Source organism: Psammomys obesus, unplaced genomic scaffold (genome assembly GCF_907164565.1).
Source record: "Psammomys obesus unplaced genomic scaffold, mPsaObe1.curated_primary_1811, whole genome shotgun sequence".
In the NCBI taxonomy this organism is placed as follows: domain Eukaryota; kingdom Metazoa; phylum Chordata; class Mammalia; order Rodentia; family Muridae; genus Psammomys; species Psammomys obesus.
Genome location: NW_026587216.1, coordinates 36,799,270 through 36,818,535, shown reverse-complemented (window position 1 = coordinate 36,818,535; position 19,266 = coordinate 36,799,270). Strand labels below are relative to the sequence as shown.

General features: G+C 39.0%; 2 protein-coding genes across 3 annotated transcripts in view; one reads left to right on the top strand and one right to left on the bottom strand.

Annotated features, from left to right (window-relative positions):
• Positions 1-2,382, top strand: part of Nsmaf (neutral sphingomyelinase activation associated factor) — a 62,004-nt gene extending 59,622 nt beyond the window's left edge. The window contains exons 28-31 of the mRNA XM_055603421.1: positions 10-160; positions 516-618; positions 743-852; positions 1,762-2,382. Coding sequence (XP_055459396.1) covers positions 10-160; positions 516-618; positions 743-852; positions 1,762-1,856 — 459 coding nt within the window. The 3' untranslated portion in view covers positions 1,857-2,382. The remainder of the gene's footprint in view (positions 1-9; positions 161-515; positions 619-742; positions 853-1,761) is intronic.
• Positions 2,383-2,933: 551 nt separating this feature from the next.
• The window catches only part of Sdcbp (syndecan binding protein), a 28,065-nt gene continuing 11,732 nt past the window's right edge, over positions 2,934-19,266 (bottom strand). The window contains exons 3-9 of one of the 2 annotated variants that reach the window (XM_055603329.1): positions 16,998-17,076; positions 15,002-15,111; positions 11,657-11,818; positions 9,672-9,847; positions 5,542-5,713; positions 4,827-4,918; positions 2,934-4,104 (exon numbers count right to left, since the gene is read on the bottom strand). In XM_055603329.1, the coding sequence (XP_055459304.1) occupies positions 4,050-4,104; positions 4,827-4,918; positions 5,542-5,713; positions 9,672-9,847; positions 11,657-11,818; positions 15,002-15,111; positions 16,998-17,076 (846 nt within the window). In that variant the 3' untranslated portion in view covers positions 2,934-4,049. The remainder of the gene's footprint in view (positions 4,105-4,826; positions 4,919-5,541; positions 5,714-9,671; positions 9,848-11,656; positions 11,819-15,001; positions 15,112-16,997; positions 17,077-19,266) is intronic. The other variant, XM_055603330.1, reaches the window with a different exon arrangement.

Genomic DNA, 19,266 nt, shown 5'->3' with positions numbered 1-19,266 from the left:
TCTTCATAGGTCAATACTATTAATTTAAATGCTGTAAGCACACTATTAGTTTCTGGCACCAAAGAAGGAATGGTGAATATTTGGGACCTCACTACGGCCACTTTGTTACACCAGGTTTCATGCCATTCAGGGGCAGTATGTGATGCTGCTTTTAGCCCAGGTAGGTATTATCCTTTCCTGACAGAAGTTGAGCTAGAACTCAGAGAACAACATTCTTACTCATGAGAGGTTCTGCCTGTAGCTAAAGCTGGTTCCTGTCTGGATACATATATTTTGGCACTGGTTATTTATAAATTGGATACTGCTTTTAACTCCTCAGCTGGAGGAATCAGCATGTATGATGGAAAAGAACTCGTAGAAAGGGTCATCTCCATCTCATTATATAGTCTTAAAAACTGAAAAATTTCAAGAATACAAGGAACCCAAGGAAAATAAAACAGGCAGTAGACTCAGAAATAAAGTCTGAGTAATCAGACCCACTTTCTGATACGGCTCCATGTATGTGTTTATGGCAGATAGTCGCCACGTCCTCAGCACAGGCGCAGACGGCTGTCTCAATGTGATTGACGTGCAGACAGGCATGCTCATCTCCTCCATGGCCTCAGAGGAGCCGCAGAGGTACAGTTGCCAACTGGCAGCAATGGCATTTACAGCATGTCCGTCCATGATCATTTCATGTGGTCATGCCTGACCAGGGTCACTGCTTCCTTTATGAAGGACTGTCTCCCAATCATGCTTGCAGGTGCTTCGTGTGGGATGGAAATTCTGTCTTATCTGGAAGTCGATCTGGGGAGCTGCTTGTTTGGGACCTCCTTGGAGCAAAAATCAGTGAGCGGATCCAGGGCCACACAGGTGAGTGGAGGGCAGCTACCTTCATCTGCTGATGAGATCTTTGACTCAGGCCTGCATTTCCAGCAGGGAACACCCTCCTAGGCAGACAGCATTCCCTGTATTCTCTGGATTATTCACATTTCCCTTGCACATTCTGATTGGCCAGTGGTTATGCCTTTCAAGTTCCTTAAGATTTATAGTTATTTTGGCCTCCGAAAGAAGTGTTTACTTCCACACAGAGAAATGGCAATGCTGTGTAACCAATTTTAAAACTAAAGCAGTTAACCAAGACAATGCCAAATCAAGTACTGTGGAAATTAAGGGGTCCTCCTACCTACAGGCTGCAACTTCTACATCCCATTCTTGAGGGGATGTTTTCTGGTGAATCCCGTCCGGACCTTAAAGCATTTTGTGGACAGAACTGCACAACACAGTGTCATGGACAGCTCTTCTCCCTCCTTTCCCTGGATAGTCGGTGCGGTCCACTTGCATGCTTCCCTCCTGACCACTTGGGGCGCTGCTTTAACTGTCACCTCTTCCCACTGAGACTTCACTACCTACCTCAACTCTTCTTGTCATACAATTTCATATGCTTTACTCCTTTTTAAATGTGTATCTCAGAATTACATAGCTATGCTTTCCCCCTCAGTTTCATGGTTTTTTTTAAACAGTTGCCAACTCATGTAAACTTTTCAGTGGAAAAGGTGGAAATCCGCCAGCCTGGCCACAGGCTGCCCACTTCCCTTTCCATACTCTTGACTTTTCTGGCACCATTTGCCAAGGTGTGTGTTTGCATCAGTCACTTCATTTCTTTGTAGAAGCGTTTCGAAGCTTACAGTCTTTTATTATAGAGAGACAAAGTGGAGCAACCCCTTCCTCGTTGTAAGGGCGCAGCATCAGCACTGCCCTCCTCCCTCCTGTGTCTTTCAGGTGCCGTGACATGCATATGGATGAACGAACAGTGCAGTAGTATCATCACAGGAGGGGAAGACAGACAGATTATGTTTTGGAAATTGCAGTATTAAGTGCCTTTTCCTCTCTATGAAGTTCAATTCTGTTTAATGTATTTTTGAACCAAACTTTTAACTGGTGAATGTGCAATGACAGTACTTAGAAGTTTTACCACAGGAAGAATTTGTGGTTTCAACTTCCTAAATCATGGTGACTTCACTCAAAGCCATTTATTGTCATCCATTAAGGCAGATAAAACACGGAACTGTTAGGGAAAAGAACATCCTAAGGCAGGTCACATGTGATGGTTCGAAGACTGTCCTGGGTGGGAGAGGACACATCGGGCAGCACTGGCCAACTCAGTTGACCAGACAATGAACAGGACGTCTAATCAAGTTGCCCCAGTAGTCACAAGGTTCTTCGATGTGTTTTCATGGACTGGCTCCTTTCTGCAGTGCTGTGTGCCCAGATTCTAAGAATCTGGGGGAGGAATAGCAGTTCTTATAATAAGTCTATTACTGTGTATAGTAACGGTTTATATTTCATTACGCTACTAAATGTTCATCTTTTCTACATTAAAAATATTTTTCTGTAATGAAAGCATTTTTCCTTTTCTTATTTAATAATCTCCTTTAAGAACCACAAGAATTAATCCTTCTATAAAAACCGTATTTAATGATACAAATGTAATTTCATTTCCTTTGGACCTATGTTCACAATCAAGGTGGATAATCAAGTTGGGAAGTGTACCTTTGCAACAAGGTAAGCTATACAGCAATAGCAACGATTTTCTTTTAGCTTCAGTCTCTGAACAGCAACCATGTGATTACTGATTTTCTGCGCAGTTGAAAGCACTGTTGTAGTGTAAAGAGAACTCCCAAAGCAGACCAAAGCAGTAAAATCTTCAACGTGAGCTGTAAGTGGCACTGAGTTCGTACGGCCGCACTCTCGTTTAACCAGAGATGCAGCAGCCTCACCAGGGCCCTTCACCACCGACACCAAGTACAGGGTGAAGAGGCCACCAGCCTGGCCATCTAGGGCTCCCAGCAAGTGTATTTCGAAGCACAGACTTAGCTCTAGGACTGTTCTTAGAAACCCTGGATGTCAACCTCACAGTGAAAGGACTGACGAAATAACAGACAGACAAAAACTTAACATTTTTATACATTTAATAGGATATCAGAAAAAAAGAACAGGATAGGCATAAACCAAAGAGAAAAAAAAAATCTGATTAAAGTGTCATTGCCATTTGTTGTTGTTGTTGTTTACAGGACGGAGTCAGGAAATGGAACAAACTAAAATGACATTAGGGAAACATTCCAAAATCACCCCAACATAGTTAAGTTACATAATGTTAGGATTCAAATGACAAATTAACTATTCACCACTTAATCTACAAGTGAAAAGGAGGTTCCAAAGTTTGTTCTATTTAGTATAACAACTTTTACATGAAATATATAGCAATTTGTTTTCAGAAAGCGATATGGCAACTTTTAGGCATTAACTTTATGCAGTGACTAGAAAATTTTGATACAACTAGGCAGCTCTGCTTTACCAGTAAGCTGCTCAGGACTAGCACAGTCCAGCTTAATAGAGAGCTAACATCTCAAGTTTCAGAAGGCAGCAATAATTCTATTTTGGCTTGTATTCTATCTAAATGCTTACTGCAGTTAAGGCGACAGTTGAAGCATATTAAGTAAAGGTAGTTAAAATTTAGTAGTGACAATCATGAGTCTCTTGCAACCTAACACACTCTATAATGCTTTGTGGAATGAAACCAGTGTTGATTAATTGAATTTTACACACTCACACAGAGAAAACTTTAAAAAAATGACCATCAAAGGCAATCATCCTAAAGGTACTATGCTGATGTACTAAAGTCCAGCTATGCCACAGAGCTGAAGCACATGACCTGCGCTGTGCTTTGTCTAGGAGAAAGCAACCAGTTCTCAGTCACAGCTAAGCCTACATCGACATCCTAATCACAATGGCTTATAAAATCATTAGGTCCCCAGTAAAGAACTGAGTCTAGGAAAGTCGATAAGTCTTCTGAAAGTTTCACATCTGTAAACCAGGATAAGGCTACACCAATCTTAAAATCTGAAGAAGACATCACATAAGAGTGAGGTTCCCAATCATGGTGGGAGATAGAAAGGTCTCCATGCAGCATATTCTCCCTGGCTCCAGGAAAGCTTCATGTGCGAAATAGAGAAGTTGCCGAAGAAGAAAACTCGAAACATTCAGCTGTGATGCATTGTACAAGGTTGTTAAACCTCAGGAATGGTGTGATCCATCAGGCTTTTCATAATGCTTGGTGCCATCCTACAAGTTTTCAAACAATGCATGTTAGCACCCCAATTCCAGGTTAGCACCTGTGGTCATTGATGAATTTGAGGGAGAAGGAAAGGTCTTTAAATGAGCTCAGATGTAAGGAACTGAAAACTAGTTGTCAGAAACTGTCCCTGTTTGTATTAGGGATAGACATGTTAGAGAAGGTGCAAATACTGCCAGCTGAACATGAAATAGCAAGGCTGTGATGAGTCAGAAGGAGAGGGGGGAGGAAAAGGGACCTACCAATAGTTAAAAAAGACTACAGAACAACCAAGTCTTCACAACATTTTCCCCCTCCGTAGCTAAGCTGTGTTCTACCCAAATGCCAAAACTTTCATTACAAAGGTTATATTTATGTATATTCCAAATCTCATTTTCATGTGCTGTATCAGGATTCTGAAAGAAGGGTTTCCAAGATAGCATGGTAACAATTATGAAAGGAGACAGAAGTTGAAAAGCTCTGGATAGAATCACCCTTGCTGGCCCTTGTCAGCTCTCATGGAATTTACACGCCTTAGTTCCTGAGGACAGATAGCAAGTGTCATGCATTTCTCTACTTCCTGAGACACTGGAAACAACAGCAACAGCTACTCATGATATCTCACAGGTGAGAAGTCCCCACCATGAAGCATCATGAGCAGATTTCTCTAAGAACTGCAGGCCAAAAGAAGTGTTTACATTTCCATCAGGTGATGGTGAGCATATCCACTTACCGTTTAATAATGTGTTCAAAGATGAAAGCGGGCATGATTGTGATGGTAACTATAGTCCCAGCTGTTGACAGTATATCTGCAATCTGAGCGTCCTAATGAAACATAATAGAATTTCATTTCACTGAGGCTTTGTTAGGAAACATAAAACTGTTATTGTTAGGTAAAAAAACACTGTATTTTGCTGTTGTCTTGCTAGTATCTCTGGAGGTAGGGATTGGGCGGGGAAATTTTCGTAACAAATTTGAACATAACAAAGTTGAAGGTACTGAACGAAGTCCTTATTTGAGAGTAGATTGCCCCATATACAGTTAACTGTATTGTAGAATTCATTAATTAAAGTCTTAATCGAAATCTATAAAAACAAAGTATTAATATATACCAAGATTTATTCCTTTTCTATATTTCTAAACTGAAAAAAGCTGGACATTCATCCATTCAGAATGTCTAAACCGTTCCCTGTCCAAGTCTCCACAGAAGTCTAGCTGAAGGGAGGCCAGGAATCATAGTTTAGCTGCATTGGTACAGGAAAGATAACATGCCCCAGAGTTATTTCTGTGATAGCCTAAGACCATAGCTAGCTCGAGCCAGAGCCCAGCTCCTACACTTATCTACCACCAAATTTCAGTGTTTGGGGGTCATCACAAAAGCCACACCACCTAAGTGACGTTTTCTAAAATAAAATGGTACCAAAACCAGGGTCAAGTGAGTTCCTTACCTTCAAGCCAATGACATTCTGTCCATTGATCTCACAGATGTGATGATCAGTGAGAAGGCCGTTTCTGGCAGCAGAACTATCTTTCACTATGGATGTGATTTTTCCACTTTTAAAGATAAAACCAACATGCCCACTGCTGTCCTTATGCATAGTAACTGTCCGTTCAAAGGGCCTGTAACCATAAAGATTGAGTTAAGGCTGCAACTTTAATTTCATATGGAATAGACATGACACACCACAAACTCTGCCACATGGAATACTTAGTTAATATTTCGTGCTAAATGCTGCAAATAATTTATTATGGCTCTACACTGTACATGTGGATATCTGCCTTTTTTTGTCTCATGATTTGACTGACTCATACAAAGATATCCTTCTATGAAGTATGAGAAAACAAAACAGTGCTTCATGGAGTTGCCAATACACATTTCCTTTAAGTTCACACCATCCTTTGCATTACCCATGAGATGGCTTTGAACTAAATCGCTGAATACCTTCAGCACTTCTGGGAGCCAGCTGCTCTGAGGGCATTTAAATGTTAAACCTTGACTTATTTTTCACATCACAATTCAAACATTTTTATAGATTTTCTTTTGTTTATTATGTGTGCATACACACATAGCCTAAGCTGCAGGCATCAGTTCTCTCCACCATGAGAGCCCTGAGAACCAGCCCTGGTTGTCAGGCCTGGTTGTGGCCTCACCCACTGAACCATCCTGACTCCACTGGTTTATGAGACATGGTTTCATCATGTATACCCTGATCTTCCCAAGAGCTGCGATTACAGGCAAAACTTTGCTCTAATTTGAACAAACCACCAGAGAAGCGATGAGGGAGGATCCTCAAGCCTGACTGGGAAGTAAAGTATATGCTACAGTTTAAAAGGCCGCAAAGCTGTCAGCCTCAGAGACTGCTGTGCCACTCAATACTCATTCCCTTTCTGCAACTCTACAATCGTGTTATGTAAGACTTTGAGGCCACCTGGGTTGTTTGCATCATGAAAATCTGCAGCTGTATTTTCCTATTGGTCCAAATCTTTTTTTAAAAAATACGTAACAAAAATATTCCCTTTCAAAATTATTTACGAATATAACTAGCCAAAGAAGTGAAAGACCAAGCTATAATAGTGAAAGACCTCTCCCAACGTAAACTTTAAGATACTGAAAATCACATGTGATAGAAAGTCCATGCAAGTGAACTGGGAGAATCAATATTGTGAAAATAGCTATACTACACCAAAATTAATTCATAGATTTAATGCAATAGCTATCAAAATTCTGATATCAGACTTCACATACTTAGAAAAAACAAACCAAGAATTCATTTGGGACCTTACAAGACCAGAAACAGTCAAAGCAATGCTAAGGAGTAAGAACACTGCTACTCAACAGCAGATCATTCCACAGCTATAGCCATGAAGAAAGCCTGGTGCTGGCATAAAAACAAACAGAAGACCAACGGACTAGAACAGAGGGCCCATAAAAAAGATGGCAAAGCTATACCCATGTAATTTTTGGCAATGGAGGCAAAAACATAAAATGAGAATAAAGCCTACTCAATAAATAATGTTGGCAAAGCTAGATTTCTACCTGTAGATGAGCGAAATTAGACTCACTTTGTGGAAAAAAAAAATGAGCAAGAATTCTAAATGTAAAAATCTAAAATGCTCCAACTTCTAGAAGAAAACAAGGGGCTACCCTTCAAGATACTGGGGTCAGCAACACCTCTTTGAATAGAGCACCAACAGTAAAGGAACTAACCCCACAAATCAACAGATGGGGCTATGTGAAAAGTGTTTCTGTACACCAGAGGCAACAATCAGCAGCACACACAGCCCAGAGCATGGAGAAGATCTTTACCAGCTACACGTCAGACAAGCAGCTATTATCCAGAATTTACAGAGAATTGCAGAAACTAAACAGTAAGGAAGGAAGACCACCAATCAACAAATGACCTTAATAACATTTTTTTTTTCAAAATAATTTAAAATGCCCAATAACTATTTTAAAAGTTCACCTAGGTAGTGGTGGTACATGCCTTTAATCCCAGCACTCAGGAGATAAGTGTCAGGCTGATCTCTCTGAATTCGAAGCCAGTCTGGTCTACAGAGTGAGTTCCAGAATATAGTCAGTCAGGGCTACACAGAGAAACACTGTCTTTAACCCCTACCCCCCAAAAGTTCAGTATTACTAGCCATCAAGGAAATGCAAATTAAAACTACTTTGAGATAGCACACTACTCATCAGAATGGTTATTATTTAAAAAAAAAAAAAAACAGGGGGTGCAAATTAATAATAGCTATTGTGGAAATAAGTTTAGAAGTTTCTCAAAAAAAAAAAAAAAATCAAAAGAGCTCACTGCTTCACTCCTGGGCATACACTTCCCCCAGAGAACTCCACACCCTACTCCAGATACTTGTGACTGCTTTATTCACTTTAGCAACAAATTGAAATTAACCTAGATGTCCGTCAACAGAAGAATGGACAATGTTAATGTGGTATATATGTGTGTATATATGTTTGTGTGTGTGTGTGTGTGTGTATACTATTCATATCTTAAGAAAAATGAATTTAGAAAATCTGCAACAAAAAACCTTAGAATATATAGTATTATTCAAAGTCACAAAATCTTAAAAAATAAGCATTTTCTTCATATTCAGATCCTAGCCAACAGTGTATCTTTATAAACAAAGGTACAGGTGATACCATGTAAAAAGAACAAGGAAGGGTAAGTACCAGGGCAAGAGAAAGGACTGAATGCAGGCAGTGAACCTGAGTTATAAAAAATATGAACTAATTTCTTTTTCTAGTTCCAACTCTCATGAATTTGCTCACAGTGGTAACTGTCAACAAATACATTTTTACATTTAAAATATAAAGTCTAGTGTAAAGCTCCTTCTCTAGCAGCTACTAGAATAACTAATAGTTACTCTAACTGTATAGAGTGTCTAGGATTTATAGTCATTGAGTCTGGTTAATTTCATCATGTGATGTCTTTTTATTTGCAATGTTACCGTTTGTTGTTGCTGTTGCTATTTTAAAAAATTACTTATGTGGGTCTGTGCATGTGAGCGCAGATGCCTATGAAGAAAAAAAGGTGTTAGAGCCCCTGGAACAGGATTATAGGCAGTTTGACCTGCCCTACTTGGTTGTGAAAACCAAACCTGGGTCCTCAGGAAGAACATGTGTACTCTTAACCACAGACACCTTGCCAGACCTGGTCCAACGTTGCACCCAAAGTTATGATATTCTGTTTACACATTAAAAAAAAAAATCTTTATAGATGTTTCCATTTTCAATTTTTGATTATATCTAGGAATTTAATAAATATTTTTGGATCAGTGTCATTTTTATTTTAAGAAATCCTATCTCCCCAGGTTTACTCCTTTAAATTTATCGATTCCTATGTACATTTGGTGTTTGGCATACATATATATCTCCATGAAGGAGTCAGACCCACTGGAATTTGAGTTACAGACCAGATAGTTGTGAGCTGCCATGTGGGTGCTGAAAATTGAACCAGGCACTCTGAAGAGCAGCCGATGCTCTTAACCGCAGAGCCATCTCTCCAGTGCACCCACCTCCGCCCCCGCCCCAGGTTTACCTGGGCTCAGGGGTCCCTGCTAAGACTGATCGATCAACCAAGGACCATGCATAGAGAGGACCTAGACCCCATGCTCAGATGTAGCTCAGATGGGCAGCTCAGTCTCCATGGGTTCCTTAGAAAGAGGAGCAGAGGCTGTCTCTAGCATGAACTTGGTTGCCTGCTCTTTGTTATCCTCCTCCTGGCAAGGTGGCCTTGCTAGGCCACAGAGAAAGAGGATCCAGACAGTCCTGATGAGACCTGATAGGCCAGGGTCTGATAGTAGTGGAGGAGGACCTCCTCTATCAGTGGACTAGGGGAGGAGATGGGACTGGGAAGAGATAAGGAAGGGGGCTACAGCTAAGATACAAAGTGAATAAATTGTAATAAATAATAATTTAAAAAATCTCCAGCACACACTGCAACACTGTAACAAATCAACATTTTCTTTAAAAAAAATTAGAAAACTATATTTACACATCCCTGAAAGACCACGAAAACAGTAGCACAGGCTTGAATTTCAACCTCAGTGTTGCATAGCAGCTCACCTGTCACGAATGGTCATGGTAATCTTCTCTCCAAAGGCCTGCTTGAGCACCTTGTGAGCCTTATCAGAGCTCCAGCCTGCACAGTTTTCACCATTGATCTGGAGTACCTGGTCCCCAAATCTCAGACCAACCAAGGAGGCTGGGGAATTAGCCTGGACTAACTGAACAAATATACCCTAGATAAGAACAAAAAAAAAAAAAAATTACCATTTATCACTGCTATACCTAAAAAAAAAAAAACAAAAAAACAAAAAAAGTTGACCCTTCCTTAGGTATTGTATGGTATGTCAAGTTACTCCTTAAAAAGAAACAAAGCAAGCAATAAACAAACAAACAAATAAATGAGATCTCAGTCAGAACCTGCCTGACCAACCTCAATCATACCACCCTCCTTAGAATCAAGTGACAGGGACAAGGCAACTTTACCAAATGCAAACCTCTGCACTGAAGGTACTGACCACACCAAGCACTGCATGTGTGCTGAGTTATTTTACTGCTTTACAAAAAATAGTTTGGGACCTGGGTAGATGGTTCAAGCAGTGAAGAGCCCTTGCTACAAAGGACTCAGGTTCAGTTCTCAGCACCGAAATGGTGGCTCAAAACCATGTATAGCTCCAGTCCCTGGGGATCCAGCATCACTTTCTGACTTCTGAGGATACCAGTGTAAGTGTATGTGGTGCACTTGCATATATGGAGGCCAACACTCAATACATAAATTTACATAAATTTTAAAAACAAGTGACAGTTTGGGGTAATCCATGTTTTTTTAGTTCAAAGGCCACTTTATTCATCTCTTAAAATAATAAACAGGTTAAAGAAGCTAAAATGCATGTTAAATCCATTATATTCATCCATACATTCATTTCATAAATGCATTATGAAATTCAGAAAGTACCTCTAACCACTAACTCACAAGATATTCATGCTTATGCAAATTCAATCAGATGCTGGACCAAACAGACAAACACAGAAGAGGGCTAAGGGACATGCAGAAAGGTTACACCTTTCCTACAGAACGTGGTCGGTCAGACAGGATTTCTGTCTTGAAGTGGTATGGACAGGCAGCACCCCATGGTCTTTGACCAAGCAGACAAACTAAAATTGTGCAAAGGGCCCCAAAGCACCTTCGCTACAGTATACTGCACTCAAGCGCCAGTGAGGTCAGGACTCTGAATAAGCACAATGACGTGTGTTGACGGCCACACACAATCATGCCCTCAGCCTTCTGAGTGGAAAAGCAGTGTTGGTGTTTCCTGCCAACATCAGCCTCATTCAGTTCAACAGTGTGGCACTTATTTTGTATTTGGAAAGTTGGACTCACTGAATTAAGGAGCCTTAAGACTGAACCAGAATCCGGTAAGATAATGCAAAAAGAAGAAAGATGAGGAGAAGGAGAAAGAGAAGAAAGGAGGAAAAGAAAAAAGACAAGAAAAGACACGAAAAGAAAAGAAAAAAGAAAAGAAAAAAATCATAAACTGAGGTAAAGACCCCCCGTGTCTGTAACCCTTTAAAATGTATTTGAGAAACCTGGCTTTGTATCTTTAGTGGAGAAGGGAATTCACTGCCTGAATTACAAAGAACTTGTTCACAAATGTACTAGTAAGTTCAAATTTTAGGAACAGAAATAACTTGTAAAACCATCTCGAGATAATTATCTCTTAGTTTTAAAATACACTTCCAATTTGCACTGGTCAATTTTTAACTTTCACATATGCTGCCCTATGTCAAGCCCAGAATTTTACCAAACTATAGTGTATGGTCATATAAACCCAGTGACATCACTCATTTCAGTAAAGAATATCAAAAGAAAAGCTCATGATCTGTTTGCAAATTCTAGCATAGCTTCTTCAAAACAGGGTGGTCCAAGTGAGAAATTTAGATTCATAATTTCCCATTGCAGATGTGCTAGCCAAACTATTTTCATTTCTAATGATTTGACATTAATATTCTGTGACCTATTTAGATAAATTAAAAAATATACTTACATTATCTATTGACTTAAGTCTGAGCCCAATTTTTCCATCTTGATCCTTACACAAAATGACTTCACGAATCCCTTGCTTAATTTCTGCTCTCCGGATTCCAGCATCATTACCTGTCACAGGTGCTACCATGTAGTTCACACTGGATGGTCTTGCTACCAACTGCTGGAAAACATACATAATCTGTCAGTATTTGGAAACACTTTTCTTGAAAGTAATATACAGTAACTAACTGGAACACACAGTTACAGTTCTTACAAATATCACTCCATAAATAAATCTCCTCAGGTGAAGTATGATTTCTACAATAATGACTGGTAATAATGACTGGTTTTTTCCTCATGCCCCTGTTAGCTTACTCTCACATTAACGTTGGGTGGTTTAGATTTAGTGACCTGTTCCAGGCTTGTTACTTTAAGTCAACTGGCACTCCTGTGTATGACTCATCACCTGCTGCCAAATTGCCTCAACCAGAAACCACGTAAGTGAAAACAATCTCAAAAGGCTGCATTGCCCAATGAGGTCATACAACCTCAGATTGTGTACATTACATGAAGTTGGTGCAGCACTAAAAACAATGCCTGGATCATTTCTCAGAAGGCATCTCTGTTACCGACTATACTGGGCTTTGCCTTCATTTCAAACATATTTTCCTAGAACTTAAGACATCACACTGGACTTTTACAACATGCATTTTCCACAGACTTTCTGTGGTATAATCATAAAATTACCAATTTAAAAATAATTTAAATATGATCTAGGTCTTAAGTCAGGAATTAAATAAAGAGACAACATAACAATATTTGCATTAAACTACTTGAGAAAGTCTCCTTGCATGTACGATGGGATCAGGAAAAACTGAAGCACCAAGAGCAGGGCAATGGAACTGGGGATGATCTTATACTAGCTCCAAATGCAATCAAAAGCCTTAACTGTGAAAATCACAATAAATTAAGGGGTAAGTATTCAAATGTATAAAGAACTCAAAACTCAACAGCAAAAAAGCAAATAACTCAATTTAAAAAATGGGTAAAATGCCTACATAAGTTTATCCAAAGATGACAAATGGCTATATAATAGGTATGTGAAAGGGATCATTTATCATTAGAAGATACAAATCAAAGCCAGAAAAATGACACCACCTCATTTGTTCATATCTCTTGTCTATCAAAAAGAGAGAAGTGCTGGTAAACTCTGTGTACTGTTACAGACTGAATGCTCTTAGAATAACTATTAGGAAACTAGTGTGGAGGAGCCTCATAAAATGAAAAACACATCTGCCATACGATCAATTCTCCCTTCTGGGCATACAGCAAAAGGGAGATAAAAATCACAGTAACCCAATGACACCCGCATTCTCATGTTCGCTGCAGCACTATTAATAGTGGGCAAAGCTTAGAAACTAGTGTCTGTCAGCACATGAATGAGTAAAGATGCTGTCTGTAAATGCACAATGGCATAGAACTCGAGCAAAAAACTCAGCAAATGGACAGTATGAATGACCCTGGAAGACATTATACCAGAGGATATGTCAGGGACTAAAAGACAGTACGGAGTGATCTTGCTATGTACACTCCATAGTCTCAGCCGGACAGAATAGAAGGGCCCTGTCAGGGGGAAAGGACAGCAGAGCAGGAAGTTGTCAGGTGCCAGTAAGAGCAAAGGAAGAATGGGAAGATGGACAAGGTATACAAACTTTCAATGATAGAAACAGGTCTGGAGCTCTACGGAACAGTGCAATAGCCTTGGCTGTTAGGATTATGTAACTGAAACTTCCTGTGCGGTGACCATATACTGAAAATGTAACTCTAGGAGGTGACAGATATATTCACTGGCTTGATTGTGGAAACACTTCACACAAAACTTACACAGATACATAGACCTTCAATATATAAAATTTTAATGAAACTTGGGAGAAAATTAAACGGAGCACAAAAAATACATGGTATATGAAATAAAATATTGATAAGTAAAAGAGTTAATAGAAATCTCCAAAACAAATAAAGTAAAACAAAATGATAGCATGAGAAAAGAACACACCAAAGAACCTCGTAAATGTAGATGCTTCTAAAAGAAACTTGAGCTCACCCTGAGGAAGACATGTACAGATGTACAGCACTGGTGTGCTGATCACGTTAAAGGGAAAAAGGGAACACAGGCTACAGACCTGGGCAAAGGAGGTCAGAAACACTAAATGGAGCCTCAGAAACCATTACTAAAAAAACAGCTATAATTGATTTTTCTTGTTAGAAGACAAGTTTTCTATAATACAGCAATTAACCTTTTTGTTTCTCTATCCCTTTTACTTTATTGTTGGTTGACTTTACATTTTTTTAAGGTTTATTTGTACACAATGTGCCTGTACATTTATCTCTGTATTTGCCACTTCTGTGGATGGCCCAAGAGGCTCAGAAAAAGATGTCAGATCCTCTGGAAGAGCAGCAAACACTCTAACTACTGAGCCATCTCTTATAACCTGCCTAACCCCTCAGGAGCTGCAGCTACCAGAAGCCCTTCTCTAGGCCTAAGCTGCAACAGGCTCTATCCCTAAGCTTGTCTAGGTTACAGCACCTCTCCACTCCATCCTAAACAGCAGCTGGCTTTCTGCAGTTCTGAGCTCTGCTTTTTCCTTTGGGAAAATCTCTGACCATTTATCTAATTTCTTACATTACATCAGTTGAAAAACTATGTTTTTTCAACTAGATCCTGACTCATATAAATAAGTTTTCAATAAATATTGAAATTTTAATAAATGATACTGTAAATAAATAAATGGTAATACAGTAGGTACTGTAAACAGAAGCAGGAGGATAGAAGTGAATTCAGTCATAAAGTATATAACTATAATTACAACAAGTGCTATGTTATCTTTTAAGACTAGAATCTCAGTCTAATTGTAAGAAACTTGGCTTCTAATTATAACAAGAGGAATACTAAAATTGTGAGCACAATAATACGGCAGATATATACTTCAGATGACTATGAGCAATGAAATGCTGCTTGAAATAAGAACTGCTGTGAGATATGTAAGAAGTAAATGTACTAGTCTATGTCAAAAGTAGAAAATTCAATTTAGTTATAAAGCTAGAAAGGATTAAACTAACTTGGAAACATGATGGAGGACCAATCACAATGTCTTAGGAAAGGACAAAATGCAGAAGACAAGGGAGCCAAAGACTAATAAATTCAACAATGGATAATAATGTTCAAAAACACATCTAGAAGGAAATCTAAAATCTAAGCTGAGGTCAACACTGAAGTTATAAATGTGTGAGTTCGTTACCAGTTAAGAGTTTACACCTATGTATAAAGTACATTTTATAGGATTCGAACTTATCCTGTACATACCCCTTGGGTTGGTGCTCCAGAGACCATGGGCATATTTGCACATATTTCTTCTTCATTTAATGTCAGTCCCATGTATTGAGAGAGCTCTGGATACAGTTTAGGGTAGAGATCTAATGTAAACAACAAATGAAGAAAAAGGCATTGATAGAATATTCAAAACTGTAACTTACAATGGACTTACTGTGTTTTATATAAAATAACATAACACAAACATTTAAGATACAAAGATTCAGATGCATTTAAAGGCATAAAATGGAAAGACACATACCCATCTCTGCTATAATTAGAATGAAAACTATCCATAAAATTTTAATGCAAAAGCCCTAAAATATAAATCCATCTCAAACAGTCTGAGTTTTCTAACCCAGTCACCCTTTTCTGGCCATGAGGCAGTGGTTTCAGGATCCACCACAGACCACAATCTGCAGGTGTTCAAGTCCTTCATTTAAAACAGTCATGGTGGCACATGGCTATAAACCCCGCAAGGCAGAAACAAGACTTCCACAAATCTGAGATCAACCAGGGATAGGTAGGATTTTAAAGATCTAAAAAATTAAGAAGACACAAAATAAGATCATCAGCCATCAACAGACCCATGCAAATCCTCCTGTCTACTTCTGACCCCTGCGGGACACTCCTTATACACAATGCCACCCAACGCTGATAGCTATTGCATTTCCCTAAGGAAAGTAAGACAAAATTGTATGTGTTCTCAGCAAAAGTATAAAATTTAGAGTATGAAATTAAAAGATATAGAGGGGTGACTACTCAAAAGTAAAAATAATTTTCCAAATAAATGATCTTGCCCTTTCTGTTGCTCAACATAATCCCAACGCATTAGAATTATAGGATTATGGCAAGATTTCTTCAGGTCAAAACACCCAAAATGTATCCTATCACAACTGCTTAACTCACCCATAAACAGCTATGGGATATGAAGGTTCCTCTTCACTAACAGAAGCTTGTAAAGTTACTGTTTCCTACCACTTTAACAATGACAGCCATACTTACTTCTTTGAAATAAATGAAGATGTTTTAAAAATCTCTACATAATAATAAAGGAAAAAAATAAGTTATACCAACACTTTAAAAAAAAAAGAATGACAGCTATATTCCAATAAAATCAGACAAACAATTTTTTATAGATTTATTTACTTGTTTTATGTATATGAGTGCTCTATTACAGGCCCTCTTCGGGCATGCAGATAGAGCACTTTACAGATGGTTATGAGCCACCATGTGGCTGCTGGGAATGGAACCCCGGACCTCAGGGAGAACAGTCAGTGCTCTAAACTGCCAAGCCGTATATCCAGCCCAAAATCAGAATTTTTAAATATTAACAACAGTTAACCTTTAAGCTAACAGTAAAGCTACTTCCACAATTTTTTCCTATCTATTTTGATTTCAGAGTAGATTCATTCCAAAGAATACTGTTAGATAGCAACAGAAAGTGAAAGGTCACAAAAGCTTAAGAGTTTACCCTTTACTTTCTATCTTAATGTCTTACACACAGGCTCTGTCCTGAATCCCTCACTCAGTAGGAAAGGGGACAGATTATGATTTATGGAGTCTGAAGAGCAACCCTTAGATTAGAGGAAAGTCCCAAAAAGGAGACAGTCGGAAACTTCCCAAGCTCTGTGGCAAAGGTAAGGAAGAAGCAGTTCAGAATGTCTAAGAGCAGCGGTAGTCAGAAAAACTGTAGCTCCCATCAAAGAGTGTTTTTCCCATTAATGAACAGACTATGTTAAGGATTAGGACTCAAACTAAGAATTTTATTATGCCCTGAAACACTTCTTCATACTCACAGATCACATTCTCTTGATTAAGTACAAGTTAGTTCTTTAATAAACCATTTTTTTTTTATTGCTACTAGATCATTGATCATGATTTCATATAACACGTCAACACAAAATCCTAGATTCTGAATTTCAGGGAGAGGGTGGAGGCTTCATATGTATTTCTGTCCAAAGAAAATGAGACCAAAATATAAACCTACTTCCATCTGGAGAAGGAGCAGCAGAAACGTCCATCAAAAGCGCTTGGTTGGCAGGGTTGGAAGAAAAGGCATTTTGAGCCTGGAAAAGAAAACAAAATTTAGCAAATAACAAAAATGCATACGTATCTTTCTTACATTATTTATATATCAAATCTAGTACTTCCCAAAATAAACTATCAACTCAAAGTTTTACTTAGTTTCACTTTAAGCACTTTAGCAATCATTTTCCCCTAAAGGAAATCTGCAAACTAAAATTTTTAGGTGTACCTTAAAAACTGAGTGACACCACTTTACACGTCTTAGAGTCAATGCTCAGCAGTGCTCCTGCAAATAAATCAACTGCATGTTCTTTCTTTTTTTTTTTTTTTGGTATTTGAGACAGTTAATGTAGTCCAGGCTATATTACCGTCAGCTCTTGATTCTCCTGCCTCCATCTCCCAGTGCTAGCATTAGAGGCATGTGCCCCTCTGCTCGACTTACTGCTGGGGATGGACTCAATCAGGGCTTCATGCATACCAGACGAAGACAGGCTGTCTGGGTTTGGAACTAAGATTAGTTCTACGATTGATTATGTGGTGCTGAAAGCTACAGCCTAATGGCTACTATAAAACAATTCACAAATATGAACTGCCAGTTTGCTGAAATGGGCAAGACAAGAAGGAATGTTACACTCTTCTGAAACTTCTTGCCAGGACATCTCAAGACCAAAACCACACATACCACCCTCCCTAGGAAAAACAATTAGCCAGTGGCTGGAGGAGGAATGTTTTAAAATCTAGTAGGAACAGAAGAGCCATACCCCACTTCCTACCCTCCCCTATTCCATCTCCTAGCAGCTAGGTCTGTGCCCTGAACATCAAAGGTCCTCCATGGGGAATCTGCTTCCATTAAAGAGGTCAGCTGACCTAAGCTAAAGCCTTTTTCCTTTACAAGAAAACATCTGTCAACATCAACTGCTTTCTATTTCCAATGTGACATCTCTCTACTAAAAGCCAACTGTGGTTAATTTAGTTCCATTCCATACTCAACTAGTAAGAAAAACATGGACAAAGATCATTTGTTCCAGTTTGTGTGTAAATCCTCAATGTACTGATGTAATATCATTTTTAGGCTGAATATTTCTGATAAAAACCTTATGAAAAAGTGCTTGTTCACATAAACTTTGTGAAAATTATCACGAGGAGACACTGAACACTAAAGAAATGGCAGACATTTAAAGCTTAGAAGAATCCTTCCCCAGCAGCTCACCTGCACATTTCAGATGCTGAAAGATAGATTTTGATTCCTCCCTGGACTGATGCTGGAAAACTAGCTGTCCATGGAGCACTTTCCCCATCCAGGGTTAGTAGGCTGGTACCCTAGCCATTCCTGAGCTGCTGTCTCTGCCCTGTTCACTTTCCTTTCAGCCTGGAGTAAGGTAGTGAAGATGTGCAGTTCTGAGGTTCTATGCAGTTCAAGAAGCACCTCCTGCTATGTGCCACAGTGAAGAGACGCGTGCATAAACAAGGTACTAAGAAGTGTTTAGCTTTTCTTGGGAAATTAAGAACATGAATCATAGCTAAAAAATATTCATAGTTCTGGAGATCGAGTGGAAAGCAAGCTCAAAACAGATGGGTTTATTATATACGACAAGTGTCACCGTTTAAAAAGAGCACTAAATATTTCTACACAGCAAGAATTAATCCCAACTCCACAATGTTCCCTGAAGCACAGCCACGGTCTTCAGAGTTACTACTTATAGGAAGTAGTTACCACCTATGGCAAGTAAAAAGCCTCATAGCACTGACGTTCCTCCGAACTCACCACACTCCCCTTCAGCTTTTCTTCCTACTCTAATGGCAGCACCGATCTCACTGTTTCTACTTATCCTCAGAGAGAAGGCATGTTTGTTCTAAAACACACCAACTCTACACAAAACTAGGACTACCTGAAGAGTTGAAGTGCATATTGAACACTCCAACTTATGTACTAATAAATTAAGCTATCTTTGATGACTGTAAAACAAATTTTAAAGAAATATGATCTGTGGCTGGAGAGATGATTTAGTGATAGAAGCACCAGCTGTTCTTCCAGAGGACCCAGGTTCAATTCCCAGCATCCACGTGGCAGCTCACAACTGTCTGTAACTAATTCTGGGGCCTCCTCACATACATATATATACATGCAGGCAAAACACCAATACACAAAATTAAAAGTAAAAATAGATAAGAAAGAAAGAAAGAAAGAAAGAAAGAAAGAAAGAAAGAAAGAAAGAAAGAAAGAAAGAAAG